Genomic DNA, 14,885 nt, shown 5'->3' with positions numbered 1-14,885 from the left:
TCAAATTAGAAATCCATAGCAGGAGGATTCAGACTTACAGGCCTGCTTCCTAGAGTCTGTCATGTACAATGAACCTGCCACCAACCCACCCCCCTAGTATGCATATCAAAGAACCCTCAACAGGACTGCTGCTGCTGCAACTCAAGGGTCTTAGTCAGAATTCTGGGGTCCTCAGAGGAGAAAGTTAGAAAGGGCCTCCTACCTGGGATGTCAGCATGGATGAAGGCCGGTGCATGCTTTGCTGGTGAGTGGACCAGTACTGCAGTTATACAGTGGGCACTGGCCACCTGCAGAGTCTCATCTCTGGAGAGGAGAAGCTGGAGAAACAGGCAGCAAGATGTACCACAGTCACAACACTGACAGGACCAGAGGGAAGTGGCCTGAGTGCCTCAGGGCAGGAGCCTGGTTTGTCTCTGAATCCCTCCTACACTATTGAACAGGCACAAGGATGGTGCTCAGGGAGAACAGTTATGGATTATGGAAAGGAGTCTCCATGAACAGCAACAGGTGAGAAATGAAAGAACACAATAGCACTCAAAGAACACTAAAATCATCACCAAGAAGGGCTCAGGCCTTCATTGACAAAAATATTTTCACAGCATTTATCTGGTTTTAATGTTCGCAACAAGCCTAAGACATAACAGGGGAAGGTTCTACTATGAGCTTCACTTCACAGAACATGCAGAAAAGAGTTAACATTGCAGGCCCAAGACTGTTATCCTTAGAAAGGCCTGCCTGCAGGTTGGCCACTGAGTGGGTTTGGGAAGTTGAATTTCAGGAGGGTTCCCAACACTCCCAGAACTGGTAAGAGTGGCTCACTGTGACTAAACTATTTACACAAGCAGTGTAGTTTATGCTGAACACCAGCTTTCTTCTTGGGAATCTGGAATTTTGGTATGTGCTAGGCAGAGGGTACCTACGTAACCAGCTAGCTCCCAACAAAAACCTGGGGCACGGCGACTCTAAAAGAGTCTCCCAAGCAAAATTTCACACATGTTGTCACAATTCACTGCTGGAGAAATGAAGTGCATTCAGTGTGACACCACTAGGAGGGGACTCTTGGAAGCTTGTGCCTGGTTTTCCCCCAGACTTTATCCCATATACCTTTCATCTTTGCTGATTTTTGCTTTGCAATTCTTTTGCTGTAATAAATCATAGCTATGAATATAACTGTACACTGAATCCTGTGAGTCTTCCTATTGAATCACTGAGCCTCAGCACTCAGAGGAAGGAATTAAAGCTCACTGAGGTTGTTACTTACACCAGGCAACACAGCTAGTAAGTAGCAAAGCTAAGGCACTTTCAGAAATCAAGGAGAGTTAACTGCAACCACAGATTTTAAGTGTAGCAAAAACTGGCCTTCTGGGGGAAAATGACGGGTAGAACATATAACACAAGACAAAGGAGAGTGTGCCTGATTTTAGAGCTTCAAAGGAAAAAGACCAAGTCACACACATCTGATAGAGATGCATCTAAGGTCTGTAAGCTTAAACTCATCTCAGTCATGTTAGACTTAAAAGTGGACACATAAACAGCCTTTCTGTTAGTATATAAAGGAGTTTCTAGATATTAATCTTTAACTTGTTCTCTTTTATATAGGAAATAACATGTGTTTCAGACAAGCCTCCTGATGCTAACCATTACTGATGCAAACCACTATTTTATGTACCACTAAGAAAGAAAAAAAGCTATAATTAAACTGATACACCATTGATGATAAAATGTCTCCCAGTTTCAGAGCTGTTAAAATGTAAGAAAAAAATGTGCCTTAGAAAAATGATATTTAACCATTAAGCAAAGCAATGATTCTTAGTTTAAAATGCATGCCCCATATTGTATTGAGAAACACTCCAATCCTTTTTTCCATCATAAACAAAATTAATTATGAAAATCTATCTTTAAAAAGATCTTAATTACTCACCATGACCTATCAGGACTTGCATGACCTTCCCTGCTTAATCCCTAGCCTCATCTTGGGCCACTTCACTTCACCTCCACCCACTCTCCCATCCTACTGGCCTTCCATCTGTTTCTGGAACACATCAAGCATTTCCCTTCCTCCAGCCTTTACTTGTTGTTCCCTCTGCCTGAAATGCTTTTCTGCCCACTCTTCATATCACTAGCTTACTTTATTTATTTATTTTTTTAGCTTCAAAGTGAACACTGGTTTACTTTAATTCTTCAAGCGAAAGCTTAAATGTCAACGCTTTAGAGAGGCTATGATTGACAGCTCAACCTGTAGATGGCTTCCTCCAATACTATCTCATCTCCTCTTTATTTCCTTTATAGCACTTATCAAAATCTGTAATTACTTTGCTTGTTCATTTACTTGCCTATTATCTGCCTTCCCCATTAGACTGTGCAAGGGCAAGAAACTCACCTGTTTACATACCATGATATTCCCAGTGACTAACAGTGAGTGACTGACATAGCACATTAGTGCTCAGTATGTATTTGACCAAATAAATTAATCAACTTCTGAAACAGCGGGAACACAAACATTGACAATATATTCCCAGGGACCTGAATTTTGGGAGAATAAGTTGGTCATCAGCCAAAAGCAGGAAAGAATAGCATTAGACTCTGACAAAAAAAAAAATGCCAGAATGGAGGTATAAGAATACATACCAGTCTTATCTTTATTTAAAATTTTGACATTTTTGTTTATCATGAATTTTTTGCATTAACTTCAGTTTTTTTTAATATTGCTTTAAAATATTATTTATCCTGATTGCTGAATATTTTAGTACCCCTTAAATTTTGCACCTAAGGCAAGTACCTCACTTGCCTCACCCTAGTCCCAACCTCGCTGGTTCCTGTAGGAAAATAAAACACTAATCATCCAAAATGGCCAACGGAAGAAGAGTTTCCCAATATGGATGGAGGATGGGACCTCTAAACCAAGATTCCTGTCTCTAGAAAGTTCTCTCCCCCTAGGGAAGCACTCTTTAATCTCTGTCCCTGCCACCATCATGCCACCTTGGCACACTGTGAGGACACAAGATCTTGTGCTCCTGTTAAGCCTAGGATCAATGTTTTACCATGGATGCCACTGTGGACTCCAGGAAGGCAGCAATGAAATGAACACAGAAAATAACCCAATATGAGATTTTGTGGTTCAGAGACACAGGACTTGCTCTTTAGAGTTCATAGGCCCTGCACGAACCATTCCAGAGGCATCCCAGGGAGACAAGGAGGAATAGTTTGCTCTGGCTTTTTAATATCTACCTTATTTATCCCCAGTTGTCTCCCTTTCCCACTTCTGACCAGGGCTCCTCCTCCCTTCTGCAGAAGGAGTCCCACTATCTGGTCAATGAACAATATCCCTGCTATCAGATGAGGATAAGTACCTCTGCCAAGCCCCATGCTGAGCACTGCAGAAAGAGATAGCCAGACTCAAGTCTTGCCCAAAACTCCCAGCTGATCAATCACAATATGGCGAGGTAAGTGCTGTGACAGAGGGGCACATTCTGCCTAAAGGAGCCAGGTGACATGGGAGCCCTTATAGGCCTTGAAGGCCAAATCAGACAGAGAAGAGAGGAAAGACACTAAAGGCAAAGGGGAAGAGCACCTGAACAGGCACAGAGACAGGACGTCCTAGCATATGAAGGACCAAGGAGAAGCTGCATATGGCTGGAGCACTGGGCTGTGGGGTGGAAGGGACAGGCAAGTAAGGCTGAAGGGATAAGCCAGGTCCAGAGAAAGAGGGCTCTAGGTACCAAGCTGAGAAGCTTAAGTTTTATCCCTCAAACAACTGAGGTAGCACTCACATATTCTTCATTCTCAGACAACACAGATACGAAGGTGAAGATACAAATATAAGGATTCATAACTGAAAGAAAAACAACTTTCAGTCTTCTAATAGCACATTGTTTTGGCCACTTAGGAAATCCCAGATAGCAGGAGTGGTGGGTGAAGAAAAGGTCCAGGAGGCACTCTGGTTTCCTTGTTATTGAACCCAGAGACCAGGAATCACAAGACAACTACCTTTTTGAGCACCAAAGGCAGTGAGGTCTCTCCTGGTGGCCCCTCAACACTCCCAGTACTTTCCGCCAGTGCAGACTTGTTCATGATCATGGACACAAAGAGATCATACTTCAGCAGCTGCCTCAGCAAACCTAGAAAACAGGTTGGGAAGTGAAGGAAGAGGAGCACAGGCACTCAAATAGGCAGCCCCTCAGACATCCCCTAGAAACTTCTTTATGTCTCCATAGATATTCCTAAGTACTGTATTCTTTTACATGCTATTGTAAATGGGATTGTTTTCTTAATTTCTTTTTCAGATAGTTTGTTGTTAGCATATAGAAAAACAACTGATTTTGTATCCTACAATTTTACTGAATTAATTTATTAGTTTTAACAGTTTTTTAGTGGAGTTTTTAGGGTTTTCTATATATAAGATGATGTTATCTGCAAACAGAGACAATCTTTCTTCTTCCTTTCTGATTCTGATGCCTTTTATCTCTTTTTCTTGCCTAATGTTCTGGCTAGGACTTCTAGTACTACGTAGAAGAGAATCTTACCTTTTTCAGTGCAGTCTCCACAGTGGCACTCACCACAATGAACTCTAATTGTCTACACCCGTCTTCCACACTGGACTATGAACTCCCTCAGATTGAAACTTGGGTTTGATCATCTTTATGACCCCATAGCCCAGCATAGGGCCTGGCTCAGAATAAACACTCCCTATATGTGGCCAAACTGTTCATAACAGAGCTCTTGGTCCAAACTGTGAGAAGAAACTGTTGCTTCCCACAGATAATACATCACCCTGTTATTCCTGCTCCAGAAAAGGCCCTCACTCAGTCCTCAATCACAGTGCCCATTTGCTCTATTCAAAATATGAAAGCTCCCTTCTCAAAAGCATTTGATAGATCTTGTGTATTTATGTGCAGAAGTAACAGAAGAGGCTGAAAGAGTACACTGAATCTCAAATAATAAGCCGAGAAACAGACTTCACTTTGGAGGCCAGAGGGAGCCATACCTGACTTTCCAAATAGGAAACTAACAGGATGCGAGTCGTGCAATGTGAAGATTAACTTGGCAGCAAGTACAGGATGCACAAGGGCAGGCAGTAAAGACCAGAAGCAAAAATATTGCTGTCCCACTTTCTTTCCTCTTCTCCTTCCAAAGGCAATGTTCTTAAGATGCCACATCAACATTAGACATCTTTCACAGTCTGTGCCTCTTATCTCCAAAACCCACGGCTTCTACCCTTTACAAAGCAGCAGACCTCTCCACCACTAGATAATTAATATCTCAAATCCTCAAGCAAAACCTCAAAAGCTTTCTCTTTTCACTCCAGTCCCATGTCTTACCCAAGCAGTTGATCTGTAGCTCCTTTGTCTGGGCACCATCCATGGTAGAAAGGAAGAGAGGACACAGCTTCTCCCGGAAATGGCCCCAAAGCATCTCAGCAGCAACTGGTGAGGAATACAGCTTCCCATAGAGGTAGCAGACAGAAGCTTGCACCCCCTCATTGGGGTACACTAAACCTCTCAACAGATGTCCCATCAGGTCACCTATCCAGAAAACAAGGGGCCAGGGGAACCTCACAATGTCAACTGCTGTATGAAACTCCAAACTATTGCCCTGAATGAGGCAGGGATGGTAAGCCCCTATAATCCCCCACAATACATGATTTCTGGGAACTTATCCAAAAGGGAAAACCAAGACTTAGAGAAGTTAAGTGATTTGTCCTTGGATAAATCCTCTGTGAGATATTTATTTGCATTTTACTAATAGACAAAAGTGCTTCTATATTTCAGAATTAATTCCTCCTCCCGCCCAAAAGTAAAGGCTCATGGTAGTACTTAATTCTTTTGTGTTAAAATAATGAATAGAAATAGCCCAGGACGAAAATTGAGAAATACTTTTTTTAATTGGCCAACAAAGAGCATATTTTGCAGATGGGGAAACTAAAGCCTAGAGAAGGAAAGTAATGACTTCCCAGGTGTATACCGTGAACAGACCAACTAGATAGAAATGTGATCAAAGCAGGTGAAAGGTAGTGGCAACTCTTCCCCACAGGTCACTTACCATGCTCCATCACAAGCTTGTCTGCCAGAGCAGGGATGGCATCCACCAACTTGCCAAGAAGGGTCAGGGTGGCCAGGCTGCCTCGCATGGAGGGCATGTTACACAGCTACAGAAAGTGAAAACATTCCGCTCTATAAATTAGGTTCAGGACATATCACCCACCAAAATTCATCTTGCCCTACCCACACCAAGTCCTGTACTGTGTGTGTCTCTCACCACAATCAATTAGCCTCTTTAGCTAAGTGTCAATCTCCCCTAGAGGAAAGGGACTGAGTCAGATTCCTCTCAGAGTCCTCAGTACCCAGCTGAGTACATGTTTGTTAAACTAAACTAAAATTAGTACATTTTCCCTCCTATGGTGCCAAAAACTGAGAGGGAAAAGTTGGGAACATCACAGAGATGGAATTCTAGTGCATTGTAAAAAAATTATTATCATCATTATTATAGCTACTATTAATATGAGCATTCTATTTGTCAGGCACTATGCCTGATGCTTTACAAGAAGAGTCAATAGTATATATTTCATCTTTTCTACTGACTAGCTGTAGCACCTTAAGTAAGATTCTTACCTTTTCCAGTGGGAAATAATAATAGTACCAACTTCATAGGGTCGTTGGGAGGACTGAATGAGATATTCCATGTAAAGCACCTAAACAGTGCCTAGCATACAGAAAGTGCTCAAAATGTTACGTGGCATCATCATAATGATAAGTATTGATATATCTATAATTAAAATTCAATCTGATATATTAATCACATGCAGAATTATAGTTACAAGGTAATTTAACATTGTTTCTAATAAAATGTTGCTCTTGATGGTGTTAAGATGAACATTTGTCTCCCTTTTGCAAAAAAATGAAAAAGTGATTCTGATATTATTCCTAAATCTAAACACATGAAAAGGCTGCTTGTTTAACTGATATCTTTGACTGCATTGAAGCAGTTTAAACATATCTACTCACTGCTTACCTTAATGATAAAAGTAAATGCCTTCAGTGCAAAAAATAAAAATACTAAGCCAAGACATAATAAACATATTTCCTTAATAAATTCATCAAGAAAATCTGTATTGTATTTAGGAGGATATAGAGAATGGCCATGGGATGATTATGCCAAAAAATGGATATCCTCACGTGGAGGCAGCATTTGGGAGATTGAAAAGGGAAGGAAGTAAGCTGCAAAGAAGACTGGAACAGGATCAGAAGACCCAGGGTCTAGCTCTGGCTCTGCCACCAACTGGTGACCTCAGGCAAGTCCTTTTACCTCTCTGGGTTTCAATCTCCCCAGTTATCCAAAGGGTTGACCCAGCTCTGACATCTAAGGATTCTGAGGGGTACTCAAAAACCCACAGCTACTTACTGACCTCTTTGTGACACTCATCCAGCAGGTAATGAACAGTCTGCTCTGACTTCAGCTGAGTTGTAAGCTGGATAAGGACTGAGCAGACACAACAGCGTTACTAATTAGAAGACAAACCCTGGCCCAGAGTTCACTTTTCATAGCCCTTCTAATCAAAGTCATTTGCTTGTGTTAGTTGGCATTAGTCTTTTCTGTCTCCTCCACTCTTCATTGTTTTATATCAGTGGTTCACAACTAGACTGCACATCAGAGTCATCTAGGAAGCTTTAAAAACAAATACTGATGTCCAAGTCCCACCCCAGACCAATTAAGTCAGAATCTCTATAGAAAGAGTATAAGCTTCTTGGATATTTTTTAAGTTTCCCAGGTAAGTCTATTGTGAAGCCAAGGTTGAAAACTACTGTTTTATATTTCTACTTTTTTCCTACTTTGCTACTTCATATGCTAGAAAACAGAATTATGAGTTAGCTCCTGTGCCAAAAATTGTGAATACTATTATCGCTCAACCCCAAACCCACTCTTCTATACAATCATTTATGATGCTTCTGCTGGTGTCTTTGAGGAGGGGTGGAGAAGAGGCTGGCTCTGCAAGTGTGAGGAAAGCTACAAATTAGATTCAGCTACTGCTGCTGGAAGGTTCTGCCACTTTCAGGGTAAAGACGCATTCCAGGGTAACATTCAAAGAAACAGGAAGAAGGCAGGAAGCAAACAGGAACAGTGAGGAAGGAGCAAGTCCTTCCCCCTCTGGCTTAGCAATCTCCATCTAGTGCTCACCATCTCAGTGAAGTTCCTGGGGTCTGTTGAGGGTTCTGCAAGCTATGATGGCACCAACCAGAAGCAGAAGGCTTTAAGATTAGAGCCCTACTCAAGAGTGGCCTTGAGGAAAATGGTGAAGGGAAATCTCCCCACCCCTGCCAGTGGTCAGAACTTCAAAGTGGTACATTTGGTTGTCCACATTATCTAAACTGAGAGATAGTCAGATGTACATACAGATCATATTGACTGATCTGTTACAGCTGCTAGCCGTTACAGCTGCTAACTGTGTAGCTGGATGGTCATGGACCCAGCAGCAGCCAAGCAACATCCCCTCCTCAGAGGTCTGAGTTTCATATGTGGAGTCCTTCCTCCAAATTAGTAAATTTTAATAATTCCAACCTCTCCCTTTCTTCCCCAGCCCTAAGGGTGGGAGCTGTTTTCACAAATTGCCACCCCTGTGAAAACTTGTTTCTCTTTTTGCCTTCAGTTACCTAGTTAACAATTCTTTGAAGTTTTTTTTCTGTTCAAATAATTTAAGTGCTGTTTCCTGACTGGACCCTAACTGATACAGTTCTTGCTCTTTCTATAAGAACCCTCTCATCCCAATGCACTTGCCTTTCTTCTTGAGCTCTTTATAAGTAAGCCCACGCATTTCCATAGCTTTAATCACCACCTATGTGCAAACAACTTCCAACCAACCAATATGAATGTAATAAAAACAGAGTTTTATACATGTCTTTATAACAGCACTCAATCCGCTCTTGTTATTTACCAGCCAATCTCTCCTCCAGAATGTAAACTCTTAGAGCGTAGGGACTATGTCTTATCCATCTATGTATCCCTAGTGTCTGATACAGTACTTGGCACAGAGTAGGTGCCCAAGAAAGAAATGCAGAATTAATGATGGACAACTAATTGAGTTTTCTTAATCTGTCTCTAAAATGAAACATTTCATCGAGGTCTCAAATAATCAGAGCTTCAACTCAGGCTAATATCCCCAGCTTCAAATGCTGGGTACACACTACACACAGTTTCGCCTTACCTTCAATACAGAGGTCTGTTACACTCCCATCCTCCACATTGCGTAACAGTCCTTGGAGCAGAAGGAGGTAAGAGGGGGATGGTTAATAGTTAAAAGAGAAACAAACCCACAAAGGCATACTGTGAATTCTAAGACTAATAACAGCTTTAAGCAATGTCCCAGCTAAGTTCTATCCTCAGCACCAAATGCCCAGATTTTCAATAACCCATTCTGGCTTTAAAAGGATAAAAATAGTCAGTGTGGCATAGCACAAAAACTGTGTGTTCTGGAGTCTGTAACAGACCTGGGGTAAAATTCCAGTTCTGCCTGTTGTTAATTATGACATCCTCGAGCCTTGGGGATCATCCTCTCTCCCTTAAAATACTGTCCTGGCAGTTAAAAGCCTGAAAAGCCTCTAGCAGAGAAAATCACCCAGTTCGAGTTAGCTCCCTTCCTCCCTGAAAAGGCTCATTCCATAAGACATTATAATTGTATTAATAAAAGGGACCTTTTAATCCATCTCATTTTACACATGAATAAACTAAGGTACAGGATGGAAATAACCCAATTAGGGTCACACTCAGATCAACAGTCTTCAGATCAAACTTTTAATCCTGTTCAAAGACCATACAGACTGAACTTTTTGAAAGATCACACGTTCCCCATATTCAGCTTCACACTTTTACTAACCTCTAAGCTGTAGTAAAGCTAGTTATCATATAATGCATCATGCATCTTAGAAAAAGGATCATTTCTTAATCATTATGACAAAACAATTTGCTAATAAGTTAAACTGTTACATCGCAAAAAGTCTAACTTATCATTCCAAGACGAGTTCTCCAAGACCCCAAAGCAAATGTACATGTTATACATGCAAAATTCATGCCAAGTTTTCCTTTCAATCTCACCGAAAAGCATGCTTATGAAGTGGATACAGACTCTCTGATCCTGAGCCACGAGCTGCATGACCAGGGAAGCATGCCTCATGAGAGCATCTCGGAAGCAGGACAGCACATGCTTCTTGCGCACCAACTTGGGGCAGATGAAGAAAAATATTCAATAGCAACTAAGTCTCAGCTATTCTGAACCCAAACAATTATAATTTCCAAATATAATTACAAGATAATACTGAAGGGATCATCTAAACTATGAAATATGGAAAAGGGCATCATTTACACACTGGAATACATGCTTTCAAAGGTTTATACAACAGCTAAGGTTCCTAGTACACTATATTTACATAGCACTTTACTGTTTACAAATCACTCTTGTCTACTAGGTCATTTAAGCCTAATGAGTTGCTGAAGCAAGCAAAAAGAGGTATTACTATCACCAATTTGGAGATGAGAAAACTGAGGCTCAGACCTTCCCTAGGACTCATATCTAAGTCTCCAAACAGGTCTTATCCAAGGTCAGTGCTCTTTCCACTTCAACAGTCTGGGAGAGTGATACTGGGGACCCTTCACGAGCCTCACTGAGGTAGGTGAAGAAAAATGCATCCTTCCATTCAATTAATCTTCCTTTCATCAATCTTCACACTCATTTTACCTCCTTGTACAGGGAACTGGATAATAGCTGTGCAAAGTGCTCAAGACAGCAGCAAAAGTTAGGTCAAAAAAGGGGTGTGCACCAAGGACAGAACGGGAACATGGGTACAACGGACTACATCACCCCTTCAATTGGTGAGAACTGAAGCTTAGAAAAAGTGTACTCAATAAAAGGTGGGGAAGTTGCATCTTATTGCCTCTAACCTGTGCTACAAGTTTCTCCTTCACCAGTTCCTCCCATATAATGCATTAAGCTAGTGATTTAAATGAGTTACACAAAAAAATCTCAATGACATTCCTTCACCTGATAGATTAAATCCAAGCTCCTTAGCTTGGATTCAAACTCTTAAAGGAACTAGTCTCAACCTGGCTCTCTCACCTCCCTCAACTTCCCTTCAAACAAATTCTGATTCCTCACTCAAATTCATCCTTGCTAATCCCTACCTCCCGGGACAAGCTCCCCGATCTCCTCCAGTCCAAATCTCACTCATCATCTCAAGTGTAATTCAAATGCTTCCTCCTCTAAAAAAACCTTTCGTAATTTCACTCCTTATCCCACACAGCACTTCATCACAAGTATGTCCACCTTCTAAATTACCAGTAAATGTGTTCTCTTATTTTCTCCCCTACCTGTCTTATTCATCCCTGTATCTGAAGAATAGCAGCCTCAGAACTCTAGCCTGAATGATACTGCAGATGTTGTGAGCTAGCTCACTTGTTCTCAGAGTATGGTCTTCAGACCTGAGGGTGCCCAAAACCCTTTACGGGGATCCATGAGATCAAAAGTATTTCCATACAATACTAAGATGTTATTTGCCTTTTTCACTTATTCTCTCACAAGTGTAGAGTTTTTCAAAGATTACGTGACATGATGTCACAACAGATAAAATGCAAAAATATATGAGAATCCAGCTGTCCTCTATTAAGCCTGACATTAAAGAGATTTGAAAAATGTAAAACAAAGACACTCCTTTCACTATCTTCTGTTTCAGAAAATATAGTTATTTTTAGTTTTAAAATTATTTATGCCACAGAACTACACTTAAAATGGTTAAAATGGTAAATTTTACCTCACATATACTTTGCCAAAATAAAAAGAATTATGTTAACATGTAATGGATTTTCTATGATTTTTAAATGAATATTTTAAAATTTTGTTATTTCTAATACAGTAAATAAACAAAAGCTCTTTGGAGTCCTCAACACTTTTAAAAAGTGTAAAGCCATCCTGAGGGCAAAAACGAGACTCGCTGATCTAGCCCATCCCCTACCCTCCTACAGCAAGAATTCCCCTCCCGTCAATCTCAAAGAAAAGTGATCTCCCTCAACTCTTCTTGGAGGCCTCCTGGGCCAAAAAAACTCACTGCACAGGTGAGTAGGCACTGAGGGAGCAGGCAGCCCATGCTTCAGTCCACTCTGCCTCTCAAAAAGGTCTTCCCCTCACCCCGCTTCCGCTTCTTCCCAGGGGTTACTTCCACCGAACTTCCTGCCGCCACAGAGCCCAAGGCACCCCACCCCCACCCCGCCACATTCGCAAACTCAGAAACCTTAAGGAAATGAGAAGCACCCAGGGCCTATGTGCCCGGCTCACAGGCTGAGCTAAGGTAAAATCCTGGAGAAATGGGAGAGGGTCAGCAAAGGGCAGGGCAGCCGAGAGAAGAGCGGAAGGGAAGGTGGGAACGCGTGCCAGATTTTTGAGGGGCCCTGGGAGCCCCCGATTAAGTGAGGACAGGGATGGCCCACTTGAGGCACTGAGCCAGGGGCAGGGCCTCGTTTGAAAAGGGGATGCCCAGGCCGGAGCGGGAAGGCCTGTTGGGTAGACAGGCTGAGGAGGCACAGTAAAAAAGGCTGGCCTGGTTAGGGGCTAGATTTAACCAGGCGGGTGGTCCGGTTTAGTTTCCGGGAAGGTGCGTTGGGTTCAGAGGAGCTGGTCCGGCGAGCGGCGGCCCCGGTTGATGAGGAAAATGCCTGGGCCCAGTTCGCACCGACACGCCGGCCTCTGGCAGCAGCTCCAGAGCGCAGGCCAGGCAGAGGCGTGGAGGCACGGGCAGCAGCCAGCGCGAGTCGTGCCGGTAATGGGCCTTCTCGAACAGCAGTGCCGCCTCTTCGTCCCTCCCGGGCCCGGGAAGTCCTGCCACCGCCTCCCTCACAGCCATCGCTCCACCAGCGTTCTAACGCGGCGGCACCTTTTCCCGCGCAGTTTCTGCGCAAGCGCACTTGGAAAGAGCTCTGCGCGGGCGCGCGGGGAGACGGTAATGCGCCTGCGCGGACCGAGGACCAGCTGCTCTCACGCGAGCGGCTGCCCCTGAGGGCGGGTGATGGACCGTGGGACCGTGGAAAGTGTCCATTAAATCCGACGCTGTTTGCTTTTAAAGCTTGCTGGAGTTCGTCTTCACCACACCGAAGGCTGAAAAGCAGTTATTAAGACCATGTCGTTAGCCTTGAAAAAGGAAAGAAAGGAAGCAATCCATTTCTACTATTAAAAAATTGAATAAACGATTTAAGGGATTTTTATCCAAAAGCTGTTAGCACTATTATCTTAAATTTATGTGACACCTTTCTCTCAAAGATTCTTATATAGTCCTCTTAAGATACCCTCTCACAGAGGGTTGCACAGCACTTGGGACTTTGCAAGCACAGAAGGAATACTGAAGAAAGCAGAGTTTATTGTTAAATATATTAATAACAACCCGTCAACTTATAAGAATTTATTTAGCACCAAAGTGCTCAGCAACTGGTTAATGTTGAAGGAGGTAAGTTCAAGAGGTGTTTCCTACATTCAGAAGCAATGTGACTGAGTGGGAAAAGTGCTTTCCATGGCAAAATAATTTGGAAAACGATGACTTATTTTTAACGGAGTATTACGAAGTAATGGTTGAGAAAAGTAAATATTAACATGGAAAAAATATCATTAAAATGCTAAAAGTACAAAATATGCAGAAATATATATGTATATAAAATAAATAAGCAACAAACATTCAACACATCTTACATTATAGCAGTAATACATGTTCAATGAAGAAAATAAAAGAAAAATAACATGTTGATATATCTTCTAGTCTTTTTCTATACCTTTTTACAACAGCAACATACAAAGGTGTGTAAGCTTTTCTCAGAAAAAATATATCATGTACATCTTCTATATCATTAAGTATTATTCCATGTATATGTTTTTAATGTCAACAAAGTGTGTATTCTTTTTGACAGAATTTAGAGCCAGGAGCTATGCTAGGAGCTAGGGAATTCCAAAAGTGAGCAAGAGACAGTCCTTGCCCTCGGGGAACTAGAAGCCCAGTCAAGGAGACAGACAAGTAAATTATTATAATAGAGCATAGATGTATTAGTTATCTATTACTGCATAATAATCCTTGTAATGGATAGAATGGTGACCCTGAAAAAGACATCTCCGTGTCTGCTGTGGACCCAGTTGTGTCCCCCAAATTCAGATGTTGAAGCCCTAACCCTTAATGTGACTATGTTACTGAGTCCAAACTCATTCTGCTTGCTGCATGACAGGCCAATAAATCGGGAGATAAGGTGTTAGGGCAAGGAAAAACAACTTTATCCAGAAGTTTGGCATACCAAGAAGATGGCAGACTAAGGTCCTGGAGAACCATCTTCCCCCAAGTCAGAATTCAGGCTCCTTTTATACTGAAAAAGGGAGGGGATGTGGTTGGTTGTTGTAAACTTCTTGGTGTTGGAATCCTATGTTCTTGCAGCTATCCATGTAGGTCAGGTAGTGTTGTTCCTGCAAACCTCCAACAAGACAAATGTTATTTTCTATTCTGCAACTTTTTATATGTTTCTGCATTTTTTTGTACCCTTAGCATTTTAATGAGAAATGGTTAAGTGTTATACCCTTGAAGATCAGAGCCTTGAGAATGGGCTATCCTGTATGTTTCAGGCTCTAGGCAACATCCTTTTACAAAAGGTACAGAATCAGCATGACTCAGCATGGGAAACAGCACAGGTTTAAAGTCAAAGGAATAGATCTAATGTGGAATCAAATTTGTTCTTTTCTATTACAACTATATTTGGAGATAAGGCCTTAGGAGGTAACTAAAGTTAAGTGATGTCTTAAGGGTAGGATCGGAGTCCTTATAAGAAGAGGAAGAGGGAAATATCCATCTCTCCGTCTATGTACATGCACTGTGGAAAACCCA

General features: G+C 41.9%; 1 protein-coding gene across 1 annotated transcript in view; it reads right to left on the bottom strand.

Moving 5' to 3' along the window:
- Positions 1 to 12,878, bottom strand: part of MEI1 (meiotic double-stranded break formation protein 1) — a 58,487-nt gene extending 45,609 nt beyond the window's left edge. Inside the window, exons 1-8 of the mRNA XM_010960224.3 lie at positions 12,708 to 12,878; positions 10,084 to 10,207; positions 9,197 to 9,247; positions 7,403 to 7,476; positions 6,040 to 6,145; positions 5,319 to 5,522; positions 3,988 to 4,118; positions 203 to 317 (exon numbers count right to left, since the gene is read on the bottom strand). Of these exons, the coding sequence (XP_010958526.2) occupies positions 203 to 317; positions 3,988 to 4,118; positions 5,319 to 5,522; positions 6,040 to 6,145; positions 7,403 to 7,476; positions 9,197 to 9,247; positions 10,084 to 10,207; positions 12,708 to 12,878 (976 nt within the window). The remainder of the gene's footprint in view (positions 1 to 202; positions 318 to 3,987; positions 4,119 to 5,318; positions 5,523 to 6,039; positions 6,146 to 7,402; positions 7,477 to 9,196; positions 9,248 to 10,083; positions 10,208 to 12,707) is intronic.
- Between the last annotated feature and the right edge of the window lie 2,007 nt (positions 12,879 to 14,885).

This window comes from Camelus bactrianus, chromosome 12 (assembly GCF_048773025.1).
Source record: "Camelus bactrianus isolate YW-2024 breed Bactrian camel chromosome 12, ASM4877302v1, whole genome shotgun sequence".
NCBI lineage: Eukaryota > Metazoa > Chordata > Mammalia > Artiodactyla > Camelidae > Camelus > Camelus bactrianus.
The sequence above is the reverse complement of the archived record's forward strand: the minus strand, read 5'-3'. Positions and strand labels throughout refer to the sequence as shown.